Here is a 20994-nt window from a genome sequence, read left to right on the forward strand (position 1 = left end):
TTGTAATTTTAACTCTATTTCCATCAGATCTGGGTTTATGAAATCCAGCAACCTTTCCCCAACCCTTGTGGTTGCTAAATTATTTTTGTTATATGTCAAGCAATTCTACAGGTAAACGCTTTACACAACTGTTGTTGTTGTGCTCAGTGTTGATGTGGGTGTGCATTGTTTGAACATTGAAAAATTCAGTTTCATTTTTGGCAAATGCCAACTCCCTTCTGAAAAATGCTGTCTAGGTGTGTACATTAAAGAGAGGTGTTGTGCCTAATACGCACTTAGAACATAGAACAGTACAGCACAGTACAGGCCCTTCGGCCCACGATGTTGTGCCAAACATTTAACCTACTCTAAAATCAAACTAACTACCTACCCTTCATTCTACTATCATCCATGTACCTATCCAAGAGTTGCTTAAATGCCCCTAATGTATCTGCTTCTACTACCACCGCTGGCAGCGCATTCCACGCACCCAACACTCTCTGTGTAAAGAACCTACCTCTGACATCTCCCCAAAACCTTCCTCCAATCACCTTAAAATTATGTCCCCTGGTGATAGCCCTTTCCACCCTGGGAAAAAGTCTTTGACTATCCACTCTATCTATGCCTCTCATCATCTTGTACCCCTCTATCAAGTCACCTCTCATCCTTCTTCGCTCCAATGAGAAAAGCCCCAGCTCCCTCAATCTTTCTTCGTAGGACATGCCCTCCAGTCCAGGCAGCATCCTGGTAAATCTCCTCTGCACCCTCTCTAAAGCTTCCACATCCTTCCTATAATGAGGCGACCAGAACTGAACACAATATTCCAAGTGTGGTCGAATCAGGGCCTTATAGAGCTGCAGCATAACCTCGCGGCTCTTAAACTCAATCCCCCTGTTAATGAAAGCCAACACACCATACACCTTCTTAACAACCCTATCAACTTGGGTGGCAACTTTGAGCGATCTATGGACATGGACCCCAAGATCCCTCTGTTCCTCCACACTACCAAGAATCCTGTCTTTAAGCCTGCATTCCGCATTCAAATTCGACCTTCCAAAATGAATCACTTCACACTTTTCCAGGTTGAACTCCATTTGCCAATTCTCAGCCCAGCTCTGCATCCTGTCAATGTCCCGTTGCAACCTACAACAACCTTCCACACTATCCACAACTCCAGCAACCTTCGTGTCATCGGCAAACTTGCTAACCCAGCCTTCCACTTCCTCATCCAAGTCATTTATAAAAATCACAAAGAGCAGAGGTCCCAGAACAGATCCTTGTGGAACACCACTGGTCACTGAGCTCCATGCTGAATACTTTTCATCTACTACCCCCCTCTGACTTCTATGGGCCAGCCAATTTTGTATCCAGACAGCCAGCTTTCCCTGAATCCCACGCCTCCTTACTTTCTGAATGAGCCTACCATGGGGAACCTTATCAAACGCCTTGCTAAAATCCAAATACACCACATCCACTGCTCTTCCTTCATCAATGTGTTTTGTCACATCTTCAAAGAATTCAATAAGGCTTGTGAGGCATGACCTGCCCCTCACAAAGCCATGCTGACTGTCTCTAATCAAACCATGCTTTTCCAAATAATCATAAATCCTGTCTCTCAGAATCCTCTCCAATAATTTGCCCACTACCGACGTAAGACTGACTGGTCTATAATTCCCAGGGTTATCCCTATTCCTTTTCTTGAACAAGGGAACAACATTTGCCATCCTCCAATCATCCGGTACGACTCCAGTGGACAGTGAAGACGCAAAGATCATCGCCAAAGGCGCAGCAATCTCTTCCCTCGCTTCCCATAATATCCTTGGGTATATCCCGTCTAGCCCCGGGGACTTATCTGTCCTCATATCATTCAAAATTTCCAGCACATTCCCCCTCTTAACCTCAACCTGTTCGAGCATATCAGCCTGTTCCACGCTGTCCTCACAAACGACCAGGTCCCTCTCACTCGTGAATACTGAAGCAAAGTATTCATTTAGGACCTCCCCTACCTCCTCCGACTCCAGGCACAAGTTCCCTCCACTATCCCTGATCGGCCCTACCCTCACTCTGGCCATCCTCTTGTTCCTCACATAAGTGTAGAATGCCTTGGGATTTTCCTTAATCCTACCCGCCAAGACTTTTTCATGTCCCCTTCTAGCTCTCCTAAGTCCATTCTTCAGTTCCTTCCTGGCTACCTTGTAACCGTCTAGAGCCCTGTCTGATCCTTGCTTCCTCAACCTTAAGTAAGCTTCCTTCTTCCTCTTGACTAGCTGTTCCACATCTCTTGTCATCCAAGGTTCCTTCACCCTACCATCCCTTCCCTGCCTCATCAGGTCAAACTTATCCAGCAGTCGCAGCAAGTGCTCCCTAAACAACCTCCACATTTCTGTCGTGCATTTCCCTGAGAACATCTGTTCCCAATTTATGCTCCCCAGTTCCTGCCTAATAGCATTGTAATTCCCCCTCCCCCAATTAAATATTTTCCCATCCCGTCTGCTCTTGTCCCTCTCCATGACTATAGTAAAGGTCAGGGATTTGTGATCACTATCACCAAAATGCTCTCCCACCGAGAGATCTGCCACCTGGCTTGGTTCGTTGCCAAGCACCAAGTCCAACATAGTCTCCCCTCTAGTCGGCCTATCTACATATTGAGTCAGGAAACCTTCCTGGACACACCTGACAAAAACTGCTCCATCCAAACTATTTGCACTAAGGAGGTTCCAATCAATATTAGGGAAGTTGAAGTCACCCATGACAACAACCCTGTTACCTCTGCACCTTTCCAAAATCTGCCTCCCAATCTGTTCCTCCATGACTCTGTTGCTATTGGGGGGTCTATAGAAAACTCCCAACAAAGTGACTGCTCCTTTCCTGTTTCTGACTTCCACCCATAATGACTCAGTAGACAAACCCTCCTCGACGACCTCCCTTTCTGCAGCTGTGATACTATCCCTGATTAACTATGCCACTCCCCCTCCTCTTTTACCTCCCTCCCTATTCCTTTTGAAACATCTAAACCCCGGAACATCCAACATCCATTCCTGCCCATGTGATATCCAAGTCTCCGTATGGCCACAACATCGTAGCTCCAAGTACTGATCCATGCTCTAAGTTCATCACCCTTATTCCTGACACTTCTTGCGTTAAAATAGACACACTTCAACCCATCATACTGGCTGCAACTTTGCCCTGTCAACTGTCTAACCTTCCTCACAGACTCTCTGCACTCTGTATCTGCCTGTTCAACAGCTACCCCATCCACTGATCCGTGGCTCTGGTTCCCATCCCCCTGCCAAACTAGTTTAAACCCTCCCGAAGAGCTCTAGCAAACCTCCCGCCCAGGATATTGGTGCCCCTCCAGTTCAGATGCAACCCGTCCTTCTTGTACAGGTCCCACCTTCCCCAGAAGGTATCCCAATGATCCACATATCTGAATCCCTCCCTCCTACACCAGTTCTGTAGCCACGTGTTCAGCTGCACTCGCTCCCTGTTTCTAGCCTCACTAGCACGTGGCACCAGTAACAATCCTGAGATTACTACTCTGCACGTCCTGCCTTTCAGCTTCCAACCTAACTCCCTATATTCGCTTTTCAGGTCCTCATCCCTTTTCCTAGCTATGTCATTGGTACCGATATGTACCACGACCTCTGGCTGCTCCCCCTCCCCCTTAAGAATCCTATAGACCCGATCCGAGACATCCCTGACCCTGGCACCCGGGAGGCAACATACCATCCGGTACCACTTACTCTTAATGAACTCGTGAACACCGATTGGCGAAGGTTATATCAATAGTTTATTCACACACTAAATTATCAAGTACAAGCTCTCACTAACTTGTACAGTATACTACCCGTCAAGGCATGAGGTGATCAGTCTCGGACTTGCAGCTGCTCTCCTACGTTCTCTGAGTCCCTGACTCAGGGGTACCTTCTTGAGTGTTGTTCCCAGTTTCTCATGCCTCCCTAGATTCGGACAAGGGTTAAATCTTGTTTCCAAGACCCTCCCCTCTTACTTACTCATCGGGGTCTGGTACAATGATAATTCCTTATTTGGTTCAGTGACAGCCTGGTCAGCACTTCCCCTTTCTCAATACTAATGTCTAAATGTAAGTCTAATTATGCCTCGTATCCAAGGTGACTTCTTTGTCTGATACGGGCAAGGACACTGTCTGGTGCCATCATGTTTTCCTGTTATTGTCTACAACTTCTTGGACATCTGTGTCTTGTTCCCCTTTTCTACCCAACCTTCCTGTGTTTCAACACACTATGTAATTATTTATAACTAGCCCCATTCTTATGTGTTTTTACTGGGTCTACAGTTTTTGCTGCGTTTGGTAGTGGCATCACGCTGGACGTGGCAGAAATGGCTTCCAGTTGCTTGCCATTTTAACACACACTCCTGCTCTCATGCCCATATATCTATCCTGGGATTGCTGCAGTGTTCCAGTGAACATCAACACAAGCTCGAGGAACAGCATCTCATTTACCGATCTGGCATGCTACAGCCTGCGGACTAAACATTGAGTTCAATAATTTCAGAGCATGATGGGCCCCCCTTTTTATTTTTATTTTTAGTTATTTTTTCTTTTTATTTGTTTATTTTATTTTTGTTTTTTTATCATTCATTTTTTTACCATGTGCCTACTTTCATGTTTATGCTTTGAGCCAGGGCTGTTCATTTTTCTGTCAATCAATACCCTCTCTGTACCAACGCTTTGTCTTTCAGCACACCATTAACATACCATTTGCCTTTGCTCCATGACCTTCTGGTCAGTTATTCTCTATGACCCTCTATCTTATCAACACCTTCCCTTATGTTATCTCTTGCCCCACCCCCACTTTATTTGCTTAAAAGCTATTACATTTCTAACATTAGCCAGTTCTGATGAAGAGTCACCGATCTGAAATGTTAACTCTGCTTCTCTCTCCACAGATGCTGCCAGATCTGTTGAGTATTTCCAGCACTTCTTGTTTTTATTTCAGATTTCCAGCACCTGCAGTACTTTGCTTTTTTTTTGATGGGGAAGGTGTGTTGGGGAAAACTGTGAAGTGGACCAGGGTATCACAGAGGGTCAGTGCCTTCAGGATGCTGAAATGTATGGGGGTGATGGTGGTGGCATCATGCTGGAGATGGTGGGAATGGCTGAAGACGATCCCTTGAATACTGAGGCTGGTGGGGTTAAAGGTGAGGACAAGGGAACTCTATCTTGGTTCTGGGGGTGAGGGGAAGTGGTGAGAGCAGAAATACGTGAAATAGAATGGACACGGTTGAGGGCCCTGTTTATCAGAGTGGGGTGGGAATCCTAAGTGGAGTAAAAAGAAAGACATATTGGAAGCGCTGATATGGAAGGTTGCATTGTCCAAACGGATACAACCAAGATGGAGAAACTGGGAGAATGGAATCGAGTCCTTACAGGAAGCAAGGTGTGAAGAAGTGTAGTCAGGTAGCTGTGGGAGTCAATGAGCTTATTGTGCTGCCACCATCAAACACACCTTCCCCTCCTCTAGATGTATATAGGTAACTTTCTTTGTGGTCAGTGGTGAGAGCTGTTGCTTTGCTGCTCAGTGCAAACTCCGGGTTGAAATCTTTGTCATGTACAATCTGAGTCAATAACAGCTACTTAAGCTTGAATTATTTCACTCTCCAGCCTTAAACTGTTGAAACATGCAATATTCCATTGGAGTTAATGTACAGAAAACTTGAACTGTTTTTTAACTGTGTCAGGGTTGTTATGACATTTGAAGGAGCACCCACTAATTCAAAATTGGACAAAAATATCTAATTTTTGTCACAAGTTTTCCTTAGGTCAGATCACGACCTAGCATTTGAATTGTGCTGCCACTTTGGAGTGGATACATAGTTGAAACTGTTTTGCACTGATGCAAAAAGCTGCTTTCAAACAGTTTGACAGAAAAATGGAAACATTTCAAAGAGGTGGAACCTTCTTCGCTGACTTGTAAAAACCACAGCCAGGAAATACTGTAGGTGATATTACTGGAAGAAAGCTTAATATTTTCACAAGACATTCCTCTGTCTGTTATTTTCATATAAACAGATTTTTAGATAAACCAAATAATATTATATACAGAGGTGTGCCATATGAACGTGCAACATTTTCATCTGCAAATATTATCAGGAGAAACAATAGGCTCATATATGTAAAACAAAACTGAAACTACTATAATCCATATTACAAAAAGGACAAAGAAGCACAGGAAAATGTGCAAAAATGAGTTACAATGACGATATCGGAACAGACAGGGTACAACTATCAGGAAAAATTGAACAGGTTTAGGCTCTTCTCTCTAGAAAAGAGAAGGCTGAGAGGTGACCTGACAGAAGTCTTTAAAATTATAAAGGGGTTCAATGGAGGGGGGGGGGGGGGCATTGAAAATTAGGGTCCATCAATTTAAGATAGTCACTAATAAATCCGATAAGGAATTCAGGAGAAATGTTGTACTCAGAGGGTCGTGAGAATGTCATTATTACCTGGAGTGGTTTAGGCGATTAGCGTAAATGCATTTAAGGGAAAGCTAGACATGTACATAAGGGAGATAGGAAAAGGATATTTTGATAAGGTGGGATGAAATAAGGTGGGAAGGAGTTTGTGTGGAGCATAAGGACCAGCATAGACCTGTTGGGCTGAATGGCCTGTTTCTGTTCTGCATGTAATTGTATGTAATAGTCCTTAGATAGATCCAAACAGTTGACTTCAACCAGTCGTTACAGTTTCAACAAAATATTTTAATGGATAACTCTGTATTTAATCTGAATTAATACTCGACACAGATACATTATTATTCGCCCATTCAATGATTTGAGCAGCACTTCCGTGTCGTACACTCTCGCAATGTCATCACGCAGTCAAGTAAACTAATGTGAAAGGCGCTTTGTAGGGAGTATGCGGAAACCAGAAGCTGTTTCCAGGACTTCCGCGGATCTGCAGCAGATTGCGCAGCAGAAATACCAGTGAAATAAATCTCTTTTTTTCCTCCATCCTTTAAGGTGATTTGTCAGAGGATAGGAGAAAGACACGAGTCAGGAGGACATGAGCTGGAAATCCAACAACTCACTGGTAACCTGAGAGGATACAGATCTGCCGTAGGTAAATAACAGTGAAATAGACAGGTCGCTACAATTGCCACCAGTTCCGATCCAGCGCTGTATCTGTATTATTTTGACTTTCATTTGTGTGTTAATTATTCATCCATTGTTTTAAAAATGGTGTTTCTTTAAAAAAAAAACACCAATTCCGATCCAGCGCTGTATTTGTATTTTATTTATTTAGAGAGACGGCACTGAAACAGGCCCTTCGGCCCACCGGTCTGTGCCGACCAGCAACCACCCATTTATACTAACCCTACAGTAATCCCATATTCCCTACCACCTACCTACACTAAGGGCAATTTATAATGGCCAATTTACCTATTAACTGCAAGTCTTTGGCTGTGGGAGGAAACCAGAGCACCCGGCGAAAACCCACACGGTCACAGGGAGAACTTGCAAACTCCACACAGGCAGTACCCAGAATCGAACCCGGGTCTCTGGAGCTGTGAGGCTGCGGTGCTAACCACTGCGCCACTGACTTTCATTTGTGTGTTAATTATTCATCCATTGTTTTAAAAATGGTGTTTCTTTAAAATAAACACCAAAAATGGATGGGAATTCATATTTGGCAGGACAGAGGATGTAATGTGTGGGATGAGGAAAGGATATCCCAGCTGTCAGTATGGACATTTTGCCAGACTGTGGTCTCCATTCAGTTTCCTGACAGACAGACAGCCACAGGCAAACACATGTAGTGGAATACACAGCACTGGGCATTTCAACAAAAACTCCGGGGCTGGGAGAGGATAACATTTTTGTTTTGCTTAAAACCTTGGTGTTAAATTCCTGTAAGCAATATTTAACAAATTGGTTGATATGTTTATCTTAAGTTACTATAGCAGCCCACTAAACTCAGTTTAAACTCATCATTACAGGAGGTTAGATGTTACTTAACTGATACTGACTTCATAGGACAACAGAGAATTTTCAATAGTCATAGTGTATCATACACAATTTAAAGAAATGGCTGACAACACTGAACATTGATATGTAGCTATTTGCTGTGGCTGAACCCCAGGTTGTGACAAAATACAGTATTTTATCTTGGGTATATTTATATTCTATTTTTTCATTGCAGTTACCTCTGGGGTTAAACAAGCTGGTTAATACACAACAACCCCAGAGTCAAAGAGTGAATTCTAACTTTCTCTGTTGAGCGGTATACTTGGTGTTGCAGACCAACCTCCTGGCTGGATATTCCTTGGTTCGTACAGCACAGATGGATGCTATTCAAATGAACATAAGAAATAGGAGAAGGAGAAGGCTATATGACCCTTGGCGTCTGTTCCGCCATTCAATAGGATTATGGCTGATCCTTGACCTCAACTCAATTTTTCCATCCAATCCCTATATCCCTTGGTTCCCTTAGAGAGTTCCAAAATCTGTCAATCTCAGCCTTCAATATACTCAGCGACTGGGATCGATAATCCAAGATACACAACCCTTTGAATGAATACATTTCTCCTCATCTCAGTTAAAAATGGCCAACCCCTTATCCTGAAACTATATCCCTTTGTTCTAGACTCGTCAAGGGAAACAACCTCCGAGCATCTCTTCTGTTAGTCCCTCTCAGAATCTGAACATTTCAATGAGATCACCTCTTATTCTTCTAAACTCCAGAGAGTATAAGCCCATTCGACTCAATCTCTCCTCATAGGACAACCCTCTCCCCTCTCACCCCAGGGACCAGTCTAGTGAATCTTCACTGTACCCCCTCTAAGGAAAATATATCCTTCCTTCAGTATGGAGACCAAAACTGTTCACAACATTCAAAATGTAATCTCACCAAAGCCCTGTACAATTGTAGCAAAACTTCCTTACTCTTGTACTCCTTTCAATTTTCTTTCAAAAAAGTCCATGATCTCCAGCATGGCGGTTGGCACTCCCACGCTTTCAATTCCCTGCCCGGGAAAAGGCGATGTGACACTGGTGGGGAGGGGAGAGGAGTGAAGATTTTCAGTGCGGGGGAGGGACACGAGGTCAAATACACGTCATGGGTGTAGGGGATGATGGGAAGTGGTGAACTTCAAACCTTGTGTAGTCTGGGGGTTGAGGGGAGGGCAGATTTGAAAGCTGTGTGTTTTGGGGGGGCAAGAGCAAATAGTTAAGGTAATTGTTATTGGGGGGTGGGAAAGGGGTATTAGAGATGTATTTAATAAATTTTTGGGGGAGTTTTTCTTTAAAAATTCAAATGTGCCAGCAGATTTGCTCCTCTATCGCTCTCCCACCATTTTGAGGCCTATAGAATACCCCCAGTAGTGTGACCATAAACCTTTTGCTTCTCAATTCTAACCAAATGGATTCTGTCCTTGCCCCCTCAAGGACATCCTCTCTTTTCAATACTACAATATCTTTCCTAGTCAGTCTTGCCACCCCACCTCCATTTTTACCTTCCCTATCCTTTCTGAACACTTTGTATCCTTGTATATTAAATGCCCAATCTTCAACATTTTTAAGCCACGTTTCCATTCTTACCACGGCATCATATTCCCATACAGCTATTTGTGCTTGTTGCTCACCAACCTTATTCACCACACTTTGTGTATTTACATGCATGGATTCTAAACCTTTTTATTCCTTGTAGTCCTTCTTAGCCTGCTCCTATCTGGCATGGTACTACTTCTTTTTCTAGTACTATCCAACACTCTTACTTTATGCACCTTAAACCTCTTTACTACTTTTATATGTTAATGCCTACACCCTTGCCAATTTAGTTTAAACCCTCTCCAATCACACTAGTGAACCTCTCCATGAGGACATTGGTCCCAGTCTGTTGAGGTGCAGCGCATTCCTTTGAAATAGGTGCCTCCTGGTCCCAATATCCCAAGAATCAGAATCCCTCCCTCCTGCACCATGCCTGAAGCCATACATTGATCCTCCCTAACTTCCTATTTCAATTCTCACGAGCGCATGGCATTAGGAGATGATTATCTTTGAGGTCCTACTCTTTGACTTCCTCCCTAGTTCCTAAAATTCTGACTGTAGGACCTCAATACCTGTCCTCTCTGTGACATTGGTACCACAACCTCTGGCTCACTCCCATCCCCCTGCAGAATATTCTGCATCCTCTCCATGATGTTCTTTACCCTGGCACCAGGGAGGCAGGACTCACAATGACGGTTACAGAAACGCCTGTCTGTCCTCCTGATTATGGAATCTTCTGTAACAACTGCATTTCTACTCTTTGCTGTGCTCTCCTGTGCAGTCCCTTGCCCATTGGTGCCATGGTCTGGTCTGCTTTCCTTGCCAAGTACCAGTTTGAGAGTGGAACATACCCCAAAGATTTCTGCTCTTCCTAGCTCTTCCTACTTTTCCGGATGGCCACCCACCCAGGGCTAGATTTTGTAGTCCAGAGCCGGGAGCAGCAGCGGACGCAGAACATGGCAGCCAGCCCCTACGGGACCTGCGCCACCGCAATTATATGGCAGGGGGCCATATAGCATATTCCTGGCTGCTGTGCCGCCCCAATCATGTGGCAGGGGCAGCATTGGCGACGCTGTTCACTGCGTCACCTGATGCAGAAGCAGGTGCTGCCGCCATTTTTAAAAGGCTATCACTGAGCTTTCAGGTCATGCATTCCCGATCAGAACAACTCGATGTGTAAAATAATTTTCCTCATCTTCCCCGTTTCTTTTGTCAATTATCTTAAATCTGTGTCCTCTGGTTACCAACCCACCTGCAAGTGGAAACAGTTTTTTCTTATTTACTCTATATTCTATGTTATATATTTTACTATAAATCAGTTGTTTGCCTTTGCTGCTGTTTAACGATTTATTCTTAAAAAATATATACTATAGATTATAGCCTCGACCACGGTTTATCTGACAAGTCAGGAGTTCACAAAGAGGCTCACGACATATCCAAATAACCCCTGTGCATGCTACATTATCAGATATTTGTACATTTTAAGTCATAGTGTGACTTGTAACAAGTGAGGTCTTGCCTATGAGTGCTGAAGATGAAAATAATGTCTTACAGCCCAGTGATGTAATATAGACTCAACCTGAGTTATGTAATATCTCGCTTGGATGGCTGTAAACCTGTCTGGTGGAAGACAAATGATACTCTTGAAATAAACTCATATGAAGACAAATGTTGTGCTGGGCACAACTGGGATTTTTTTCCATTGATCACAAATCTCAAATGTTCCATCAGCAGCTGGAACTGATGGGACAGAATCTTCCCGTTTCCGCGGGGGAATGCTGAAGGCTACAGCTGCAGCTGCTGGCTGTCCTGAGGAAGGGTTCCCTCTCCTTGCAGCTGTGCCCAGAGTCTTTTTTAAAACAAATCCAAGCCTCCTCAGAGGCTGCCTGAAGATGGAGGCACCTGGACATTCCCTATCCTGCAGTGGCAGCGCCCACCTCTTCTTGGGCTTGCAGCCTTGGGAACCCACCTGTTATCCTTAATTGGCTGGCAGGTCCTATGGCGGCCATTCAGGAGGGCGCCTCCCAGAAGATCGGTATGTTGTTGGCAAGTGCGGGGGCGGGACCCAGAAATGGTCCCACCCCTCCATTAGTCTTAAAGGGCACACGATTTCACCTTCAAAGAGTTTTTATATTTGTAAGGCTGCTGCAAAAACCTGCTATCAAGGTATGAGTAGATCTGCAGTTCTTTTTGCCTCAGAAAGGTTGCCACAATCAGCAAGCACTTTATAAAGAATGAAGTCACTCGATTAATGTATTCTGACAATGCATCATGCCAGTGTTGAAGCAGGGACACTTCCCTTGGGTCTTTCCTATCCCAGTGTAAAGATATACATTATTTCAGTGACTGTATTTTGGCTGCAATGCCTACATTAAGATTGAAGGGTTCAGGACCCTGAGGTCAAGAGTCGTGAGTGAGCTTCCCATTTTTCTGGGGAACTACGTATAATGGGAGAAAGAGTCTAAGATTTTTTGGCCTGGTAGAATCCTTTCTGTAACCTCAGCAGTAGGCAGGGGTGATTTGCTTTAGTTGTAGCATTACCATCTCTGAGTTAAGAGGTGCAGGTTTAGAATCCCATTCTAGACAGTCAGGGTGAGTGAAGACCAGAACTCTGGCTCTGCATTTTGAGTTATTATCCAGCAGGATACTTGCACATCGTGGCCTCATCATATGGGTTGTGATTGACCCCAGTAGCAAATAAGCCCCAGAGGCCTTATTAGAGTCTTGTCACTTTCTAAATCACTATATTTTGTTTGTCTTTATTTTATCGAGACAGTACTGCAGTCATTGCTGTTATTTTATTTTTTATTCTTCCATCAGCTTCAACTATAACATCCTACATTTTCTTCTCTACATCCTCACTACTGCAATCAAATATCATTGCACCATTTTCTGTCCATCTCTTCTGTTTGCAGGACCTGAAAACTAAAATTACTAACCTTCAACTTCCCCTTCCTTCTACAATCCATGATAATTTGAAATTCAAGTTTTCCATTAACTAACTAGAACTTAATTGCCAATAATTTCACTGAGGCTTCTCTCAATCTCCTGCTGCAACTTCAGCAGAAGTTAATCAGTAATCGAGGAGAAATGGCATAAATTAAAAATGTTTCCTTTGCTAAATTTACAGTGGGAGATTGGGGAAGTCCCATGAAAATTCTACTCCCCCTGTTTTATCTTGCCATCTTTTTTCAACTTTGATAGTGTCCTAAACTCTCGGTCTTAGAACTACAGAATATTTTCTCAATTAATAATAATATAAAAGAAAACATGATCGTTGCACAAAATTTACATCTTAGTAAATAATGCTACAACTTGTATTTCTATTAAAGGTGAAAAACCGAAGATGAGCAAACAGTGCAATTTACCTGGTACCTTAACTGAATGGACCAAAGAGCACGTGAAAGACTGGGTAGTTGATCAACTGAAACTTGATCAGAAATGTGGTGACATACTGTACAATGAAGATGTCTGTGGAGTGGTATTGGTGGACCTTACTAAAGCAGACATAAATGAAATGGGCATAAAGGCTGGACCGGCTGCTGTGATAATACGTAAACGTGATGAATTCATCAAGGGCTCAAAGTTAGACACAAAACTCGCAACTGTTGCCGATGAGCAGCAAACAAGTTCAGAAAGATTCTCTTCTGCAGGAGCAAATCGTTCAGATTGTAAGGTGGTTGTCAGTAGTGAAACAGAGAGTCTGAGCAGTGAAAGAGATTCCATTGAATCCTTAGAACAAAAACCCAACACAAAGAATAGAAAAGGCAAAACTGAACCTGATGGCATTACCATTAGATGTCGAGTAGACACAGAAACACAATCTAACTTGGCTATTTCTACAAAATCAGAGGGAAACAAAACAAAAGAAAAGCAATGTTCACAGCAGACTTCTGCTACTGATGCAAAGGTACAACCTGCCATAGAATCAGGAACAAGAAACCAGAAACAGCAGAAGGAACAAAATGCATCAAAGCCAAGATGTGAAACATATCCATTTGACCAACGTCACACAGGCACCAGCTACATACAGAATTATATTCTTTCTCCTGAAACTGGACCCTCCAATCTAATTGACCCAGTACATGAGTTTAAGCTTTTTAATTTGACAGAGAATGCAACTGAGGAGGATATGAAGAAGAAGTTTAGCAATGAAGTTTTTAGATTCTCAGCTGCATGCATGAATAGCAGAACAAATGGTACCATCCATTTTGGGGTCGGCGACACAGGAAGTGGATATGCGCATGGTGAGATTATAGGTGTGTCTGTGGATAGCACAGATAAATATGTCGACTATCTTCACAACAATTTTGTTCATTACTTTGAACAAAAAGACATTACAGATGCAAAATTTTCCATTAGACCACCTCGATTTGTGGAGGTTTTGAACCCAAATCAAACATTGTCAGCAAAGTTTGTCATTGAAGTTGATATTGTACCAAGCTACATGACTTGTGGTTCCAACTTGTATCATATTTACATGATGAATAAGACTGACAAAAGATGGATGAAGAGTAAAGAGAAACACCTGTTCATACGTGATGGAAGCAGCTCCAGAGATATTCTGGGAAATAAAAATTTCACAGAAAAAGAGGCTGAATACAGAAGGTTCCTCACTGAGACAGTACAAACCTTGGTGGAGAAACGGAAAACTGCTGAAGAAAAGCCACAAAAGCAGACAAAAAAACAAGAGGGATACAAGCTGGCTAGGATGATTACAGGTGGCTCAGAAATGTTGGACACATCCTATTACCAGTGGTATATATTAGTGACAAACAAATCCCAGCAGACTCAAACTCAAAATTTAGAATTTCTAAAGGAAATGAATTGGTTTTGTGTGCTAGAATTTGATCCTGAGTCTGTTACCAGTGGTGCATGTAAGTCATATCGTGAGGAGAGAATAGCAAATCTTCACTTCCCTAGTCACTTCCAAGATATTGATACAGCAATTAGTGAAAAGATTGAACAACTGAATTTGTACAAGCAAACAAGTTGGATATTTTGCAATGGAAGGTCAGACCTTGAAAATCAGAGCTATATGCCACTACTGCCTAAAGTGTGGTATAAAGAACGAGCTGCAGATGTCAGGAAACTGGTTTCCTTTTTGTGCCGACCAGATATAATGCCAAAAGGGAAATTTCTGGTAGTTTTTTTGCTCCTGTCTAAAGTAGATGATCCTAGAGACCCCATTTTTGAAACTTTCTGTGCATTTTACCAAGAACTGAAAGGAACAGAAGACATAATGTGCATCTGTGAAAGTGAACAAACATTCTTGCGATGGAAGGACGTCATGCTGTGTACGTGTGAGTCACAGGAACTTACAGATAGATGTATTTCTGCCCTAAGCCTTGAGGAAGTCAATGCTACTGTTCTGAAATTAAAATCAGTTACTCGATGTACAAGACGATTCTTACCCTCAGCAAATTTAGCATCTGTTATTCTTCAGAAAAAAGAGGAGGAGCTTCTGACTGCACTTGAAGTCCTGTGTGAAAATGAATGTGAGGGCACCGAAATAGAAAATGATCAAAATCGTTATAAGGAATTTCAAAAAGGCAAAGAGGAGCAGTTTTACAGAGGTGGCAAAGCATCATGGTGGAACTTTTACTTTTCCACAAAAGTCCCTTTTATCAAACGAGACAGTTACAGCAAACTTGATGAACTGATTAATGCAAAATCACCTTCTGCAACATGTGTGAAGATTATCAATTTATTTCATCATCCAGGCTGTGGTGGGACAACTTTAGCCATGCATTTTTTATGGGAGTCAAGGAAAAAATTCAGATGTGCTGTATTGAAGAACAGTAAAGAAGACTTTGTAGAAATTGGAAGGCAAGTCATTCATCTGGTCACTTATAGAGAAACATCTAACTCAGATTACTTACCTGTATTACTTCTGGTAGATGACTTTGAAGAATTAGAAAATGTTCATGTGTTACAGAACGCAATTCAATCTACTGTTGCAGAGAAAGGCCTGCGATTCGAGTGGCCCTTGGTAATCATACTAAACTGTATGAGATCCCAGGATCCAGTCAGAAGCTCAAAAATGAGTGTTTTGGACAGCGTTGCTCTAAAACATAAACTGTCTGTAAATGAGCAACAGTCGTTTGAGTTAAAGCTTGAGGAAATTGAGCAACAACACGCAAAACCTGAAAACTTCTACTCTTTCATGATCATGAAGAGTAACTTTGATAAAAAGTACATTGTAAAGGTGGTCCATAATAGCTTGAAGGACCTGAATATTGTAAGCAAACAAGGACAGCTGATTTCAATTTTGGCTTTGCTGAACTGGTATGTTAAAGATTCTTCAATTTCAGTTTCAAAATGTGAAGAATTCTTGGAATATGGACAAGTGAAAACATCATTCTGGGGTCCAGAAAAGTTTGAGGATGTGATGGGCACTTACTGCAACCTTCTTATTCATATAGAAGTGGAAGAATATGGAAGGTATGAGGGAATTCGAATCATCCACCCATTGATTGCAAGTGGTTGCTTGGAAGAATTGAAGCATTCCTACAATCTTCCCAAGAGTAAAATTGCCACAATGTTGCTCGGTCAAAACATGTTTTTCCAGCGTAGCATTGGAAAAGAAAAACTCCTCCAAGATACATGGAGTTTGTTGATTACCAGGCAGCGAAAAGAACATGGGGATGAAGCAGACACTTTGTTCTCCCCTTTAATTGAAGCAATACAGGTAGAGGAAGGAAATGATCAAGTCACAAATGTTTTGACTGAAGCATCAAACAGGTTTGACCAAAATCCCTTTATTTCCCAGGTCCTTGCAAGACATTTCTATCTGATAGTAAAGGATTTTGATTCTGCACTTAAATGGGCTTTTAAAGCTAAAGATCGGGCAAAAGATAATTCTTACATAACTGATACATTAGGCCAAGTTTTCAAAAGCAAGTTAAAACACAGAATGGAGCGTATTGAAATCGACAAACAAACTGTAGCAACTCCTCATCAATTGAGGGAGCTCCTGGATCTTGCACAATCTGCTTCAGATGCTTTCAGACAATCCCAGCGTCTGACAGAACAGAAAGGAGAAAACAGAACTGAATGGCATGAACAGAGGAATAAACGGAAATCTGATGTGTACAACACTTCTGGTTATTTGGGAGAGATTGAAATTGCTCTGTACGTTATAGATGTCCTCAGAATGATACCATTCTTTAGTAGAAAGGATGAAATAAGTACAAAGCAATTAATGTATTTACTGTCAGGTAACTTGAATCTTGGGCACATTGAAATGAAAAACATTACTGATGAAGAGTTGTGTTCAGTGGTTGAAGAATATAATCGATACCTGATTAATATCCAGATCACTATGAAAACAGCTTTTGACTTTTTTGAAGACTATTTTGTCCATTTCAAAACAAGGAGTATTGAGAGAGAAACAGCAGAATATAAGATTCGCAAAAAGGTTTCAGAAGGTTTTTCAAAATACACAAAAATATTCTGTCCGTCACAGGGTGAAAGTAAGGCTGCAAGGATGAACAAGCCAAAACTCAGTATGCCACTTGAGTTGGAAGAATGCAAAACGTTTCTAGAGTTCCACAAAGCTGACCGCTTTGCGGGTTTGCTTGAGTTCCTTACAAATAATCATGAAAATGGACAAAGAATGGAAGAAATTGTCCGTAAGTACCAATTTATCCTTCAGAATTCAACAATGAAAATGTTATCAAGACAGAAACAAAACTTTATCTTGGCTAACATTGTACTTAACTGTGTTAAACCAAAGGCCAAGAAAATTGAAACTTATGATAAACTTCGAGGCCTTTTGAAAGAAGTACTGCAAGATGTGGGGTTTGATTATGGTTATGTTGAACCATATTTCTTGGCTTCCCTATTATTTTGGCCGACAGACTGTAACAAAATTAATGAAGATTCCAGTTTTCTTCTGAAATGCATGACTGCAATCAAACAGACATTTAGAGGACGATACGGGCGAATGAGTCGTTCCAAACATATTGTTGCACATTTCTATCTCGGCAAGAAAGAAGGTTTGAACAGGTTTGTTCACAAAGCAAAAATTGATTATTTCTTCAATAAAGTGCCACAACTGAACAGCTTGTGGCAATCTGGAGAAATCTGGAAAGAAGAAGAAGTCAAAAAGCTTCTCCTTCGTGTGAATGGTAGAACAGGGGAAGATAACAAGGTGTACGTAGAGTTTGGCAGTGCTGAAAAAATCAAAATCCCTGTGCGTCCTGTATATTTGGGCAAGCTGAGAAGTGGTCTAAGCATTGAAAAAATATCCTTTTACCTGGGATTCTCTATGGATGGACCAATAGCATATGACATAGAAACTACAAATTAACATCTATAGACTCGGACTGATGGATAACATTAGAATACACCTTGTTCTGATGTCTACGGTGTATGTATTTTTCAGTATTACAGTTACATTATTGAGGTCTTGCATATGTATCAGGTCAAATATAGATTTAGGGAGACATTTTTCCAAGTAGTTTCTGATCCTGAAAATCTGTGAGGCCTGTCATTCTCTTCCACTGCTAACCCCACCAAAGTTTAGAGGGTTAAGGGGATAGGGTGGGGTATCAGGCTCTCCAGAAAAAAAATGGGAGCCAGCAGCAGCCCATTAGGGGGTTGCTTAAAAAAAATACAATTTAATGTGCACAGATTCAGTGGTCCAGACCTCAACCCTAGCCGAGTCCCTACTGCCAACATTGGTTTGTGCTGGTATATCTAGTCTGATCAGGTGTTCCTGGGCTAACCATATTTCAGGTCTTTAAGAAGGTATAGGGCGTGGGAACTCCAATGTTCAGAGTCCCTGCCCCAGCTGTTCCCTTACATTGATGGCCTTATAGTATGCTGCTGGGACCTCTGATACCACATAGCCATCCATAATCTTTGGCTCAGTGCTGAAATCGGGCATGGCTGCTGCCAGCCATGTTTCCAGACACTCTGTGCATCCCCACCAAAGTTAGGATGTGAGATTGTGATTTTTTTCAGGGCCTGTATGTCAGCTGTGGCTCAATTTGTAGCACTCTTATCCAGAAGGCTGTGAATTCAAGACTCACTTGAGCACAAAAATCTAGACTGACACTCCAGTGCAGTACTGAGGGTGTGCTGCACTGATCGAGCTGTCTGTTATGGGGTGTTAAATTGAGGTCCTATCTGCTCTCTCAGGTGGATGTACAAGATCCCATGGTATTATTTTGAAGAAGAGCAGGGAATTATCCCCATTGTCCTAGAGAATATTTATCCATCAATCAACATCACAACAAAAACAGACTATCTGGTCATTATCACATTGCTGTTTGTGAGAGCTTGCTGTGCACAAATTGGCTACCACACTTCCTACATTACAACAGTGCCAATACTTCAAAACACTTATTGACTGTAAAGTACTTTGTTACATCCTGAGGTTGTAAAAGGTGCAAGATAAATGTAAGTTTTTTATATGCTTAGAGATGTATGACAGATAGTGTCAAGAAAATAATGACTAGATGTCTATACAGAGTTGGTTAGGGTGTTGGAATATGCAGAATGCGATGTTATATTTGGTTAGTATTCAATACATGTTTCTGTATAACAGTTATAAAATCCTAGAAACATGCAATAGATTAGTCAGCATTTGAAAGAGGAAAGACAGATTAACATGTTGCTTGGAACGCTTCATCATAATTTTATCAGAATCTGGTGAAAGGCCCAATCAGTCATTCTGTATATCTTCAGCATTTTTAGTTTATTTTAGATTTCATAATTTTAATTCTGATTTCAGCACTTTCATCCACAAGTCACTTTAAATGCCAGAGCTTAGGGGAGTAATTTTCAACTTCAGCAGAATTTTCTTCATTGATTTATGAGTTTATTCTGAAAATGATTTCATGAGGTCATTAATGTGATGTGAGCCATCCAATGTCTAGAGCTCCAAAGCTTGCAACATGTCTCAAGTGGTCAGCATCCCAAATGCGGACGACCAGTGCATGCTCCAACTTTGCACAAGGCTCATTGAATATTCAAATTAGACTGCACCAATGGGACTGGAGTACATTAAGCAAAACTATACTCACTCAATGCCCTCTAATAATTGATAGGGAAGCTCTGGGTGGGCCTGGCTTTGCACTTGGACCACCCAACCTACCTTTTCCGTCAGCATTGGCCAATTCTTCCCCAGTGCAGAGCTCTTTCCCCCAACAAAAGGAACTTTCTGGCTTAGTGCTAGCAGCCATTTAGACGCTTCTAGTGCCTGAAATTTTGCCATACAAGTTTGCTACACTCCCAGTGCACCATGTGCTACACACTGGAAGTGTCCAAAGTATATTCAAATGAGCTGACCTCACAATATGGTGCACAATCATTCCTCTGGACATTGAGACAACAGGCTGAATCCTCTCACCTAAGCTCTTTTTCAGATGTCAGGACCATTTTTCAGTTTGTGAATCCAATTGCTGGTGTAGCAGGCCATCGAGTTGTTCTTTACCAGAGGAAACCAATTAAGAGCCCACCTCCGAGCTCCTCGACCAATTAGGGAGGATGGGCAGAGGAAGGATTTCTAATTAAAAGGATCACGGCATGTGTCAGAGAGCCTGACTGACAACAAAGGGAGTGATGCTAATCTCATTAGCCCAATGGAAAAAGAGCTTGTTAAGGAAGAAAACTAGTTCATTAACTCAGGTTAGTGATAAGAGACAAGTTCAGTTACATTCTCCTTATATGGAGTTGCATTGTAACTTTTTGTATAGTCATGTAATGGAGAAATATATGAATTGTCATTTAGAGGGGGTGAGAGAAACATATAAATGTTTTTACAGGCATCTTGGATTCAAAAAACCTATATGCTGAGTTTAAAACTGGATCATGTTTGAGTCCCCACCTATCTATGCCCTGGTGCATTTGTAAATACTATCTGTTAAATGTGTGTTAACCACTATTGCATGTACAATATCTTTAATAAACTATGAACAGTGGTTTCAGGTCCAATAAATTTACTGATTTGAGGAATAAATAGAACATCTATCTAATCATCAATAAAAACCATTCTCTGACCACTACCGTGGCAAATGTTATTCCACCCCAGCAGGGTGTTAAGTACATGTGAGGATACCTTAATTAAAGTTCTGGTCAATTAAAACCTGATTAATAACATTTAAAGGCCAGTAACTTATTGTGGTGCACAATTGCTTTGTTTCATGGTCAGCTCCATCTTCTGTTACTTGTCCTCTTCTCCTGATTGCTCCACAGTCAGTTCAGTTTGCTTGGCAAAGTTGTGCAGATAACAGCCAGCAACTATACTCTTAGAGATCTTGGCAGGGCTGTACAGCAGCATTCTGCTTGATCTGTCTGAACAACATTGGGTGGTGGGACCAGGAAAACACACTCTCAGTGGTGGATGAACAAGTGTTCCCAACTCCATGGGGAAGGCAGATGACAGCAATGCAATAAGTGGCACTTACACTCACATGCTTCATGCTAACTAGGTGCTCTCCTATTAAACTGAAAGCCTCTCCACCACCTGCAAGGCAT

At 42.0% G+C, this 20994-nt stretch overlaps 1 protein-coding gene across 2 annotated transcripts; it reads left to right on the top strand.

Moving 5' to 3' along the window:
• Nucleotides 1–6852: 6852 nt before the first annotated feature.
• Nucleotides 6853–20438, top strand: LOC137345166 (sterile alpha motif domain-containing protein 9-like). 2 transcript variants are annotated; one of them, XM_068008641.1, is made up of 3 exons: nt 6853–7081; nt 8162–8287; nt 12840–20438. In XM_068008641.1, the coding sequence occupies exon 3, from the start codon at nt 12854–12856 to the stop codon at nt 17819–17821; it is 4968 nt and encodes a 1655-aa protein (XP_067864742.1). In that variant the 5' UTR covers nt 6853–7081; nt 8162–8287; nt 12840–12853; the 3' UTR covers nt 17822–20438. The 2 variants fall into 2 exon arrangements, with proteins under 2 accessions (XP_067864742.1, XP_067864736.1); XM_068008635.1 differs by lacking the exon at nt 8162–8287.
• Nucleotides 20439–20994: the final 556 nt, after the last annotated feature.

Source organism: Heterodontus francisci, chromosome 2, assembly GCF_036365525.1.
Source record: "Heterodontus francisci isolate sHetFra1 chromosome 2, sHetFra1.hap1, whole genome shotgun sequence".
NCBI lineage: Eukaryota > Metazoa > Chordata > Chondrichthyes > Heterodontiformes > Heterodontidae > Heterodontus > Heterodontus francisci.